Source organism: Bos grunniens, chromosome 29 (assembly GCF_055505025.1).
Source record: "Bos grunniens cultivar Pamir isolate PY7600 chromosome 29, Bosgru_T2T1.0, whole genome shotgun sequence".
NCBI lineage: Eukaryota > Metazoa > Chordata > Mammalia > Artiodactyla > Bovidae > Bos > Bos grunniens.
The window spans coordinates 9,128,482-9,140,844 of record NC_141193.1 but is presented as its reverse complement, the minus strand read 5'-3'; the positions used below and the strand labels follow the sequence as shown (position 1 = coordinate 9,140,844).

At 39.2% G+C, this 12,363-nt stretch overlaps 1 protein-coding gene across 2 annotated transcripts in view; it reads right to left on the bottom strand.

Moving 5' to 3' along the window:
• Positions 1 to 620: 620 nt before the first annotated feature.
• The window catches only part of ATL3 (atlastin GTPase 3), a 41,978-nt gene continuing 30,235 nt past the window's right edge, over positions 621 to 12,363 (bottom strand). For both annotated transcript variants that reach the window (XM_086384462.1, XM_086384463.1), the window contains exons 9-13: positions 4,243 to 4,370; positions 3,585 to 3,641; positions 2,430 to 2,501; positions 1,616 to 2,047; positions 621 to 857 (exon numbers count right to left, since the gene is read on the bottom strand). In XM_086384462.1, coding sequence (XP_086240588.1) covers positions 771 to 857; positions 1,616 to 2,047; positions 2,430 to 2,501; positions 3,585 to 3,641; positions 4,243 to 4,370 — 776 coding nt within the window. In that variant the 3' untranslated portion in view covers positions 621 to 770. The remainder of the gene's footprint in view (positions 858 to 1,615; positions 2,048 to 2,429; positions 2,502 to 3,584; positions 3,642 to 4,242; positions 4,371 to 12,363) is intronic.

The following is a 12,363-nucleotide window of genomic DNA, read 5'->3' as shown; positions in this document are numbered from 1 at the left end:
CACTCATTCCTTTTATTATGAGCAGCTCTGGTTTTTCAAGGCATGTCTGCCTCTTTTCTAGAAAGAAGCTATAGGAATGAATGAAGGCAAAAAAAAAAAACACAAAAACAAACCAGAATATGTTCTAACAAAACTGCCAGCCTGCCAGGAAACAGACCTTAAATTTCAGTGTATGGTTGATTTAAATACAATTTTTCCATATTATGTGGCAAACACAATTCTCTAATATCGTAAGATTTAAAAACCGTAATAGCATCATTTTTAGTCAGTCTTTAGTTTTGAAGCTTTTGCCAAGTTTTGTAAACTTTTAAAAAAAGGAATCCTTCTCAAAAGAGTACGGTACAAACTGACAGTTCATCCCAAAACAGCATCTTTCATGTGAATGTCCTCAATTTCCTCCCGATCAAGTCCTCGAAAGCATGGGTTCAATCTTAAAAGGCACTAAGCGGCACATGAAGGACTTAAAACCGCATTTCCATTGTTCTTTTAGCTTTCTCCCCCATAAAGTGCACAAAGCAGAGAGTAATGAGAAAACAGACACAAGCTTGGATCTACACCAGCAAGGAAAAGAAACGCTTCCAAGGGAAACGGAAGTGTGTTTAAGAATTTGAAACCACAGGAAAGGTCTGTTCATTTATTAGTGCCGTGTTTCGGCTCTTCCCAGATGGTCCCGGGTCTGCGTTCCTGGAGACCTGGGCCTGTGGCCATAGCAGACGCCCAGAAATCAGAGGGAGCTAGAAGGGTTCTTGTCTGATCCTCTCATTAGGATGCTACTGAGCTTTTTTATCCGAGGGCGGTCTCCCAGCAACTGCATCCCTTACAGCAGCCTGAGTGGAATTACCGATGTGAGAAGTGGCCTGCAAAAGTCCATTTATTCAACATGTCAGTTAATAAAATTACAGCACAGTGTCAAAACAGCAAGCCATTACAGACAAACTTTCAAAAATCTCTGTCTACACTGAGACAGAAAATTAGGGAATGAAAATGCAGGGGTCAGGGAGTCTGTGGCGGCTGCTAATGCCCCAGAAAGTAGGTCAGCTGAATCTTTAGTGGATAGGCAGCTCGCCAGCCTTCACTGCAAGCTTCTAACTGATCTGTTCCTGCTACTCAGAAAAACAAAGCAGAGTCTCAAATCTGTATACCTGGAGATCATGTCAATGTCAAGAGCCACTGGCTTGATGAAGCGATTTAAGTGAAAGAGATGCCATCTACTGGCAGATCTCAAAATAGAACATTTCGCTAAATTCATATTTTTCAAAGCTCATGACTTTCAGCGAAGCAAACTAACCTTGGATGTAGGAGATAATCACACAGGAATTATGTCTGATGAACACGTATTTAAAAGTTTCCCGTGAAGAACACAACGTATGTTAACTTGTAAAGTTTTTTGCATTAACGAGCAGGTTTTAAGCATGGAAACAAAATATTAGGTAGGAATAAACATTAACATCTTAAAGAACAATAATAAAACATAAGACCTATCAAAAAAAAAAAAAAGGCATATTTCTCATGCCTTCTATCACTATTGAACTCTTCCAAATGGAGATATTTTACAATAGAAGCACGGATATCTATCTGTTATCGACCGTCAGCCTCCTGGGCTGGCACCACTTACCTGCTCTAATACATACGCTGCACCAGAATCAATAGCACCGCCCAGCTCACGATACTGACCAGAGTACCTGATGTACCCCCAGGTGAGAAGCGCTATTAACAGCAGCCCAACCATACAGTTGAACAGCTGGGCCACCACCTCAAGACCAATAAAGCCAGTGAGGCCGGAGGCGATGTACAGAGCCACGATGCCCGTGAAGAGCACTGCGGGGGTTCGGAAGGTGCTGAAGACGTTCTTGCTACTGTTGTGCTTGCAGAAGTTCTCGTAGAGTTCCTTGATCTCCTCCTCCAGCTCCTGCTGGTAACGAAGGCTAAAATCCTTCCCACCCATCTTTTTCGTCTTCTTAAAATGGTCCAGAGCAAGCTGTTTGAATTCGCAGTGCTTCTCCTCTAGAATGTCTGGAGACAGATAAGGTTTGTCTCCCCCACAAACCTGACGAGAATAAAGACAGAACACAGTAAAGAATCCTTCAGAAACAAGTGCCAAATAAAACAAGTGAAAACGCTGAAAAGCTTAGAAAATTTTAAGATACTAGAAACGAACTTTAAAATGATGACTAAGATCAATAAAGTCTGGGTTCAATTCTTCTGAAAAGCACACTTACTAACCAGGGTGATACTGATCAGTGAGAGCAGTGCCGCTGTAAGAAAGTCTTGCTTAGAAAGGGTCGTAATTAAAAGGCCCCAATAACCAGGATAACCTGAATGTTGCCTCATCATCATAAGCTATACTAAGCAGGATCAAGCTTGGACTTCTGAAGTTAAAAATATTGCCCAGGTTAGATATTTCAGAATAAGACTTACGTCCAACATACCTCTTCCATGTTGTTGTAATAAACATCCTTGGCAGAGGCTGCAGCTGCTAAATTGTTGGCTTCAGCAGTGGCCTTTGAAGAAAGGAAACCACAAATTATAAATTCTTTCTCTTTTAGTATTCTTCCACAAATAACCAAACAGAAGTTCTGTTTCACTCTATTCCCCATTCTTCTTCCTTTATGATTCTTCTGTTATTTTTCAGGTTTCCACAAAGTCCAACTGATTAAATAAAATACACCTTTTCTGCTAGATTTTCTGCCAAAAAATATTCTCATACATAAGAATCTGTCATAAAACTAAACCTCTGAAAATATGTCCTTTGCTTCAATTTTGTATGTTAAGGAATAGATGTAACTCAGAAGAGAAAAAATTTATCTTTACAATACCAATCTCACACGCTAACTCCCTTTGTGAAAATGTTTATCTACTAAAGAAATAAACATTTGGCAATAAACAACCTTATCTTCAGTATGTGTAAGTCAGAAATCATATGTATTCACAAAATGACATCTTGAAAACATCAAAATGTTGATAATAAAACTGGCTGAAAATGAAAAACCTGATTAGTAAATAGATAAGTCAGGACATGTTTTACGAAAATAGACAACAGGAAATAGGAGAACAATTTGTCTAACGGAATGGGGTATGTTTAACCTGCGTACAATACTTTTGGGGGGACTCTGTTCTGTTCTAACTCCACCACCATGAATACAGACAAAAAAGTCTCAAGGTAGTCACACTGCTGAAAACATGCTAAACATGAACAGACCTCAGCATAATGAAAAAGGGGGCCCTTCCCTGGTGGCTCAGTGGTAAAGAATCTGTCTGCCAATGCAGGGGACACGGATTTGATCCCTGGTCCAGGACGATTCTACACACCAGGAGGCAACTAAGCCTGTGTGCTACAACTACTGAGCCCATGCTCTAGACCCTGTGAGCCAAAACTACTGAACTAACTCGCACGCCCCAGAGCCCAGGCTCTGCAACAAGGGAAGCCACCGTAGTAAGAAGCCCAGTGCACTGCAACGGAGAGTAGCCCCCACTCCAGAAAGCCCTCGCGCAGCAACAAAGACCCAGCACAGCCAAAAATAAATTAAAGCTTTTTTAAAAAAAGAAAAGGGGAAAACTACCAGGACTGTCAAAGAACTGCTTACCTGAAGCATGGATTTGGGGTGAGGCAGATCTTCTCCTTGGTAAATTTTAATATATGCCTTAGAATATAAACAGAAAACAATTATGAAAAACGCCACTCGTCATATTTAACTGCAGCTTACCTTTCAGAAACAGTGACCGTACAATTGCATTTTCCTAGAGACCTAGATCCACACCCAGGAATTAGCAAAAACACAGCACGCCTCCGAGTGCATGTTAGCATTTTTTTAGTTAACTAGAAATGTTCTCAAAGCAGCACACGCCTACCAAGGCTATGGCTCCCGCCAGACTCCCCATGCACGCTGGCCTCACCACTGCCTGTGGGCAGAGTGACCATCCGCCGTGAGGTAGTCGTGTCACATCTAGGTGCCGTCTCCTACTCACAGCAACTTCCTAACCACCTCCTCTCCACACCATCTTCCTTGAGGAACAGTCTTCCTTTAGCCACAGTAATCACTCCTCTAAGAGAGTGCAGAGAACAGCCATTTGGTGCCTAGACCAATACTGCCACCCAGTGGCCCACTCCTGGAAGGACGATGGAATCTGAAAAGGCTTTTCCTTCCAACTTCCCCCAAGCTTTAAAATACCTGAACTGAGTTAATAACCTATATCAGTTTCACCAAAAGTCAAATATTTTAATAATGAAAACCCCGTATTTACCTTAAAATACTCCAGCAGTCCCCGACAGGTGACTTTTGAGCCATTGATCTCCTTTTCCATTAAGTTGGCTGGGTTTAACACATGCAGTATCAGTGTCTGTAACTGCTCTTTGAATTCACTGGCAATGTCTGTCCGCAGGACCAGAACAAGGAAACAATAAGCCAAAGAGATTTATTCAGCCAAGGGGAGCATAAAGCACAATCTTCGGTCCATCTGGTTGTTCTAACATCTCTAGCTGAAAGGGAGCGGCAGGAGTCCCAGACTGTGAGCCGGGCCCTCTCTGGCAATGACCAGGCTGCTGACGGTCTCTATTCTCACGTGACTGTGCGGTCTCCTTCCCTTCTGCAGGATTAAGTCCTCTCTAGTCCAGAACAGAATACGCAGGATATCGCTACCCTGGTTTTCACTCTGCGAGATTCACGTCTACTCCCTACACGTCCAGGAAATTTTACTTTTTATTTTACGGGACTTCCCTGGCAGTTCAGTGGTAAGGACTTCACCTTCCAATCAGGAGGTGGGGGTTCAATCCCTGGTCGGGGAACTAAGATTCTACATGCCTTGTGGCCAAAAAGCCAAAACATAAAACAGAAGTAGTGTTGTAACAAATTCAATAAAGACTTCAAAAATGGTCCACATCAAAAAAAAAAAAATTAAAAAAAAATAATAATTTCATTAACATATCTTCAGGAAAATCCTTATCAACCCTTCAGGTTCTCCCAGACCAGGCCTTTGCCACACCCTCACTCTTCCCCTTAAAAGCATTATAAATTGCTATTTATCCATTTGCTTTACTTTTGTTCATTTTTTTAACATTAAAGGAAGTAGAAGCACCTGAATCTCATGATATTTATTTTCTATCCTCTCCTCAGAGAGGTTCTCTGGGCCACCCCAAAGGGAAAAGACTACTATTTCAGGAGACATGACAGCTGCTTTCCAGCTTCTGTAGAGTTCCCACAGAAGGAAGGGTCAGGAAGCTATTAAACAGAGCTCTTTCCTCAAAGTGAGAACTAGCTGGCCCAAGTATGAAAATGCAAGGAATCTGATTTATATGATCCAGCATCTTCATAATTCAAGTTATTGAATTCAACTAATTCAAACTATCAGCTAAAAATAAAGTAGACAGGAACCCACATAAAGGTAGGAACTCCTTAACACTGCATAGCCCAAATTTACAAAATGGAGACAGTCTTATGTATTCATTTAACAGATTTTGACCACCTTTTTGTGGCAGGCATTGTTGTACGAGTTGGGGATACAGCAGTGAATAAAACAAAAGTGGTTTACTAAATTTTTTCCAGCTACAAGGATCACCATAAAAATCTCCACAGGAAAAAACTTCAGGTCATTTTATCTCTGAAGATTATAAGGTCTTCTAAGCGGAATTACTAGGTATGTGAGGAAATATAAATTTCTGGAAAATATTCAAAACTATTTAAAAAATAACCATCCATAAAACCCACCATCAGACAATCAAAATTCACATTTAAAATACTCTCCCCTTCCTTTTTAAGGCTCTTATATATTGCTAAACTGCTTTTGTAGAAGATTGTACCAACTTATATTCCTATCACCAACATGTGAGAAGGCTTGTTCATTACTATGAACTCACGAGATTTTTACTGTTTTTAAAACCTTTATGACTTGACTGGCGAAAAATCGTATCTTGCGGTTTCTGCTTCTGACAGTACTAAACATCAGAGAATCGGAAGGGATCTTCTTCCTAACAAGATCCTGCAAAAGATACATTCTATTCCATTGTAGACTTGGAAGTCTACAAAGAGAGTCTACAAAGTCTACAAAGAGAGCTGCAAGGAACTGAGTAGGTAGGGGGTGAGCTGAAACCAGAGCACTGAGCTAAGTACATGTGAAGCTGTGGCTCGTTTGAGGCCATTCACTATAATGGGGTAACAAACTTTGTGCAAAAATAATTGCTGAATTAAGTTGGATCCTGAAACGGCACTGCAATGGTCCTGGGCTGGTAAGCCCCTGGCTCCCCGAAGAAGCAAACACAGATCAAATCTCCTCTGGAGAAAAAAAAAGATCTGAATAATATAACAAAGAACAGCACAGAGAGATCAGATGATGCAAAATAAGGAAGAAAACTAAGATACGGAAGACAGAATACAAGGTTCACAACTTAAAACAGACATATAGAATCTTGACACTGCAGAGAAAGAACACCCAATCGAAAACTAGACAAGAAGAATTTCAGAGGAAAGGAAACATGAATGGAAATAAATACATGAAAAGATATTCAACCCCATTAGTAATCAGAGAAATGCAATCTAAGATCACAATGAGATACTATTTTATAATCACTAATTTAACAAAACTAAGATGGCTGTTAATATCAAATGTTGCCAAGGATATGGATCAACGGGAATTTTTATAACACTGATGCTGCTGCTGCTACTGCTAAGTCACTTCAGTCGTGTCCGACTCTGTGTGACCCCACAGACGGAAGCCCACCAGGCTCCCCCGTCCCTGGGATTCTCCAGGCAAGAACACTGGAGTGGGTTGCCATTTCTTTCTCCAATGCATGAAAGTGAAAAGTGAAAGCTAAGTCGCTCAGTCGTGTCCGACCCTCAGCGACCCCATGGACTGCAGCCTTCCAGGCTCCTCCATCCATGGGATTTTCCAGGCAGGAGTACTGGAGTGGAGTGCCATGGGAGTGTAAATTGGAATAAGAACTTTGGAAAACAATTTGGCATTACCTAAGGTGAAAATATATGTATTTCAATTATCCATCAATCCCGCTTTTAAGCACATAACCTGGGAAACTCCCATATATCCACATCCACAAAAATGTTCATAGCAGTGCTATTCATAATGGCAAAAAAACTGGAGAAGCCCAAGCTTCCACTGAGAATAAACTGTTATATTCACAGAAGGCTCTGTTATCCTACAATGAAGCTGAATGAATTACAATCCCATGCAATAATACAGATAGCCTTAAAAATAAAGCACACACACACACAAAAATAAATAAAGCACACAAAGACAGTAACGACAACCCTATATGTGAGACAGCAAAAGAGACACAGACGTGAAGAACAGACTTTTGGACTCTGCGGGAGATGAGGGTGGGATGATTTGAGAGAACAGCATTGAAACATGTATATTACTATATGTAAAACAGATGACCAGTGCCAAGTTCGATGCATGAAGCAGAGCACCCAAAGTTGGTGCTCTGGGATGACCCAGAGGGATGGGGAGGTGGGAAGGGGGTTCAGGATGGGGGGACACATGTACACACGTGATTGATTCATGTTGATGTATGGCAAAAACCACCACAATATTGTAATTAGCCTCCAATTAAAATATATAAATTAAAAGAAAACAAAAATAAAAAATAAAGATCACCGTGAAAATGCAAATTGGCCACATACTATATTTTTATAAAGTTCAAAAAAAAAAATTGAAGAAACTTAGCAAAAGACTGTTAAGTGAATCAAACACAAGGGCTTCCCTGGTGGCTCAGCTGGTAAAGAATCTGCCTGCAATGCGGGAGACCTGGGTTTGATCCCTGGGTGGGAAAGATCCCCTGGAAAAGGGAGCAGCTATCCACTCCAATATTCTGGCCTGGAGAATTCCATGGATAGAGGGCCAGGTGGACTATAGTCCATGGGGTCCCAAAGAGTTGGACACGACTGAGCGACTTTCACTTCACTTCACTTCACATACAAGTAATAACTTTTTTAATTCAAAGACAAGACAGCATAAGCAAAATTTAGAACAGTAGTTATTTCTGTGGAGAGGCAGGGAGAAGGAAAGAAGCGTACAAATATAGAAAACAGCACTGATAATGTTCTTGGTAAGAGACTAGAAAACTACAGCCCTTGGGCCAAATATGACAGCTAACTATATTTATAAATAAAGTTTTATTGAAATATAACCATGTACAGTCATTAATACAATTGTCTATGGCTGCTTTCTTGCTACAAAGTAGATCTAAGTAATTGTATGGCCCACAAAGTCTAAAACATTTAGTTTAGTCCATTACAGAAAGTGTGCCAATTCTAGCTCCAGATATTAATAGTAAGTTGGGCAGTGGGTTGATGATACTCATTACACTTCATACCTTACATATATACATTATATATATTCTTTCTTATATGTAATACTGATGCATTCTTTTGGATATCAAATAGCATATTTAAAAATTTAATGGTAGATCATTCTTTTAATTTGCTTTTATTTATTTTATTACTTGTTAGGCCAAACTCTCTCCCATATTTGTTCATTAGCTGATTACCTTTTCAGTGAACTTTTAGGGCCTTTATCTTAGTCACTCTTCAGCAAGTAAATAAATATATTGTTCTTTATGTATACTATAACTGAAATTTTTCTCCATTTTATTTGCCTTTTTATAAACATGCATAAGATTATTACGTATTCAAAACTATAGCACTTTTTCTTGATAATTTCTTTTATTCCTTCTAATTTTAAAGAGTCCTTCCCCAATTCCAGAGGTCAAATAAAATTAATTTTTCCCCATGCTTTCAATTTTATAATTAGAGTTCACTTATGGCTCATAAATTGAAATCTGCATGAGATTTTTTTTCTAAATAGTAACATATACTTCTAATCACTCATTTCTACACCATCTTAAATAATCAATCATAAGATCTCTTGACATCAAAAAATATGTTTTTTAATGAGATACCTAAATAAACAGATACCGATCTCCATCTAAATACCCTTAATTTCATAGTCCTCTCAGGATGGAACCAAAATATGGCCCTATACCAACTTTAAAAAGGTGTTGATCCCTACATTTAACATTTGATAAAGGTGACATTTCAACCAGTGAGGACAAGTCGGACTCTTCGACAGTGTTGAGACGCATAGGCAGTCATTCGGAAAATAAGCTGGATCCAAACTGGATCATTGGGAAAGACCCTGACCCTGGGAAAGACTGACGGGAGGAGAAGGGGATGACAGAGGAGGACATGGTTGGATGGCATAACCGACTCAATGGACATGAGTTTGAGCAAGCTCTGGAGGTTGGTGACGGACAGAGAAGCCTGGTGTGCTGCAGTCCATGGGGTCACAAAGAGTCGGACATGACTGAGTGACTGAACTGAATTGAACTGTAACTGGATCATAAATTATAATGTGAAAAAATGGGACCCCAAAATTTCAAGAAAGAAAAAGTGGGACAAATTCTTTAAAACCCCAAAGTGAAACACAAATAAGTGTACATATTAATAACATGCTATTCTATGTATATTTATATTTGCTTTGCATATACTAAAGAAACTCTGGAAGCCTACAAAAAAGAGACTTTTCACTGAATACATTTTAATCCTTTTTGGGATTTAAAACATGTGACTGCATTATCCACTCGGAAAAATTTTAAAGGTTTCAATGGTCATCACACTGAAAGACTGAGAGCCTCAGAAATATTTCACACAAGAAACAGCAGGATCTATAGACACCACAAATGGTATTGTCTATGGTTTTACCCAGATTTAACAGACCCTCAGCAATTAATGTTTCTATGAAGGCTGTACCAAAATATGAGTTTTAGACTTAAGAGCAGATAAGAACTACTGTCACATGACTTAGACAATTTCAACATCTCATGGCATCCAAGAAGATTGCTCCCTACAATGTCTTCTGTTTAATTTCTAGCTAAATATCTCAGTAGTTACTGTATTAGGTCTCTCTGCTCTAGTAAAAAAGGAAGCCAGTTTTCTTTATGGTGATGACAGTCATCCTGTGTCTGTTGAAAAGGAGTCTCAAAAATGAGCTAATCTCCTAGCTAACTACTATAGGAAGCAGCAGCTTAGCACTGATTATACCATAAATAAGATTGTGTCTGGCAGGTGTTCACCTCTGAATAAATGGTTATTCTTTTAAAAAATAAAGTAAGACCAGTAAAACAATCCCTGAAGTAATTAGGGGAACATTTGCAGAAACAGCTTCAGAATGCAGTTCTTAATAACTTTAAATGTTCTACAAAAACTACATGAAGGTCTTTTTCTGGATTACCGCTAAACATTCTCAGGCTAATGTCTTATCCAAGTTATACAGAGCAGAGCTGCAGGATCTCAACCAAGTCAATGTACAAGTATATGCTTGAGAAAATACAATGTCTAGGTAATTTTTTTAACTCCGAGAAATGTTATCAACTCTACTTAAAGGTCCCCCACAACGAAGTTTATGTGGTTCTCAGCCAAGCACTTGCCAAATATTCACAAGTCTCACACTATTTGCAATGTAACATCCTCAATTTGCTCTTCACTCAAAACCCTTCAATATCTTGTTTTAAAGGCTCCCTAAAATTATAAATACCCACAAACCTTTGCAGAGCTAACAAGAATTCTTCATCAACAACCCTCCTAATGACTATAGTTTCCTTAACAGACACACAGGGGCAAACTATTAACATATTTTTAAAGTGAAACAATAAAGGAAATTTTTATTTCTCAAATTCTTCCTTTTTTAAAAACAACCTCATAAATATTCAGTTTTAAATAACTAGGATCATACAATATATGCTACTACTCTGCACTTTCCACATTTAACAACATATCATGAACATCTTTCTATGTAAATACAGATGGAGCCATCTATCTATTTTTTCCTTTTAAATGATTTATTTTCATTCCTTTGTGAGATATACCGTAATTGAACCAACTCCTCAGAAATATATATTTGGGTTGCTTCCAATAATTCACTGTTACAATAATGCATTAGGGGCACTATTCTTGTCCACATATTTTTATCTACTTATATATGCATAATTCCTTAGGAAAATTTCCTAAAAGTGAAATAGTGGATCAAAAGTTGTGAACATTTACAATGCTGCACTGTGGTACAGACTATACAAATTGGTACCAACACATTTGCACTTTCTTGATTATTGCTAGGCAACACATATTTTCATTAATTATGCCTTGACCATCTGTATTTCTTCCTTTGGGACTTGCCTTTCCATGTAGTAAAAAAGAATTTTAACCCTAAAAATGTGTTTTATAGTTTTATCACTCATAGTGAATAAATTATAAGACCAAAGGTTGCTTATATAGAATTTGTTCCCTATTTTATAATATGAAGCTTAGCACCCTGAATGTTTAGTGACAAACCCTTCATACCTGTAAATCTGTGTACTCTGGAGTGTCCCCCACTAAAATGCATGTCCATCTGGAATCTCAGAATGTGATCTCATTTAAAAATAGAGGCTTTACAGATGTGATAAGCTGAGATCATACTGGATGAAAGTGGGACCTAAATTCAAAGACCAGTGTCCTTGTAAGAAGAGAGAACACAGAGAAGGTGGCCAGTGACCACAGAGGCAGAGAGTAGAGTGATGAAACTAAAAGCCAAGTTATTCCAAGGACTGCCAGCAACCAAGAGGACAGGACAGCTTCCCCTCAAGAGCCTCCAGGAAGAGCCTCACCTGACAACATCCTGATTTCGGAATTCTGGTCTCCTGAACTGTTAGCGGATGAATTTCTTAAGAAATCTAGTTTATGGCGTTTTTTTACAGCAGTTCCTAGGAAACTAACATAAAATATATACCCAAGGGTGATAGAAAATTTCAAAAGTCAAGGTTACAGAACTTTAAAAAGCTCTTCCTGTTTCCTAGAATAACATGATGAGAATTAATTTTAAAACAGAATATTCTGAAATATTTAGATGTTGAATAATATGGAGGAATGTCATGTTTATATATTATGTATGTTACTCGCAAGGAGATCCAATATGTCCATCCTAAAGGAGACCAGTCCTGGGTGTTCACTGGAAGGACTGATGCTGAGGCTGAAACTCCAATACTTTGGCCACCTCGTGCGAAGAGCTGACTCACTGGAAAAGACCCTGATGTTGGAAGGGATTGGGGGCAGGAGGAGAAGGGGATGACAGAGGATGAGATGGCTGGATGGCATCACCAACTCGATGGACATGAGTTTGGGTGAACTCCGGGAGTCGGTGATGGACAGGGAGGCCTGGCATGCTGCAATTCATGGGGTTGCAAAGTTGGACACGACTGAGCAACTGAACTGAACTGAACTGATGCCCAATAACCTGAAACCACCCTAAAGCAAGACCAAACGTATGAGGAGTCACTTCCACCCATCCTCTCTTAAACATCGTCAGTTAAGATTTCACTGG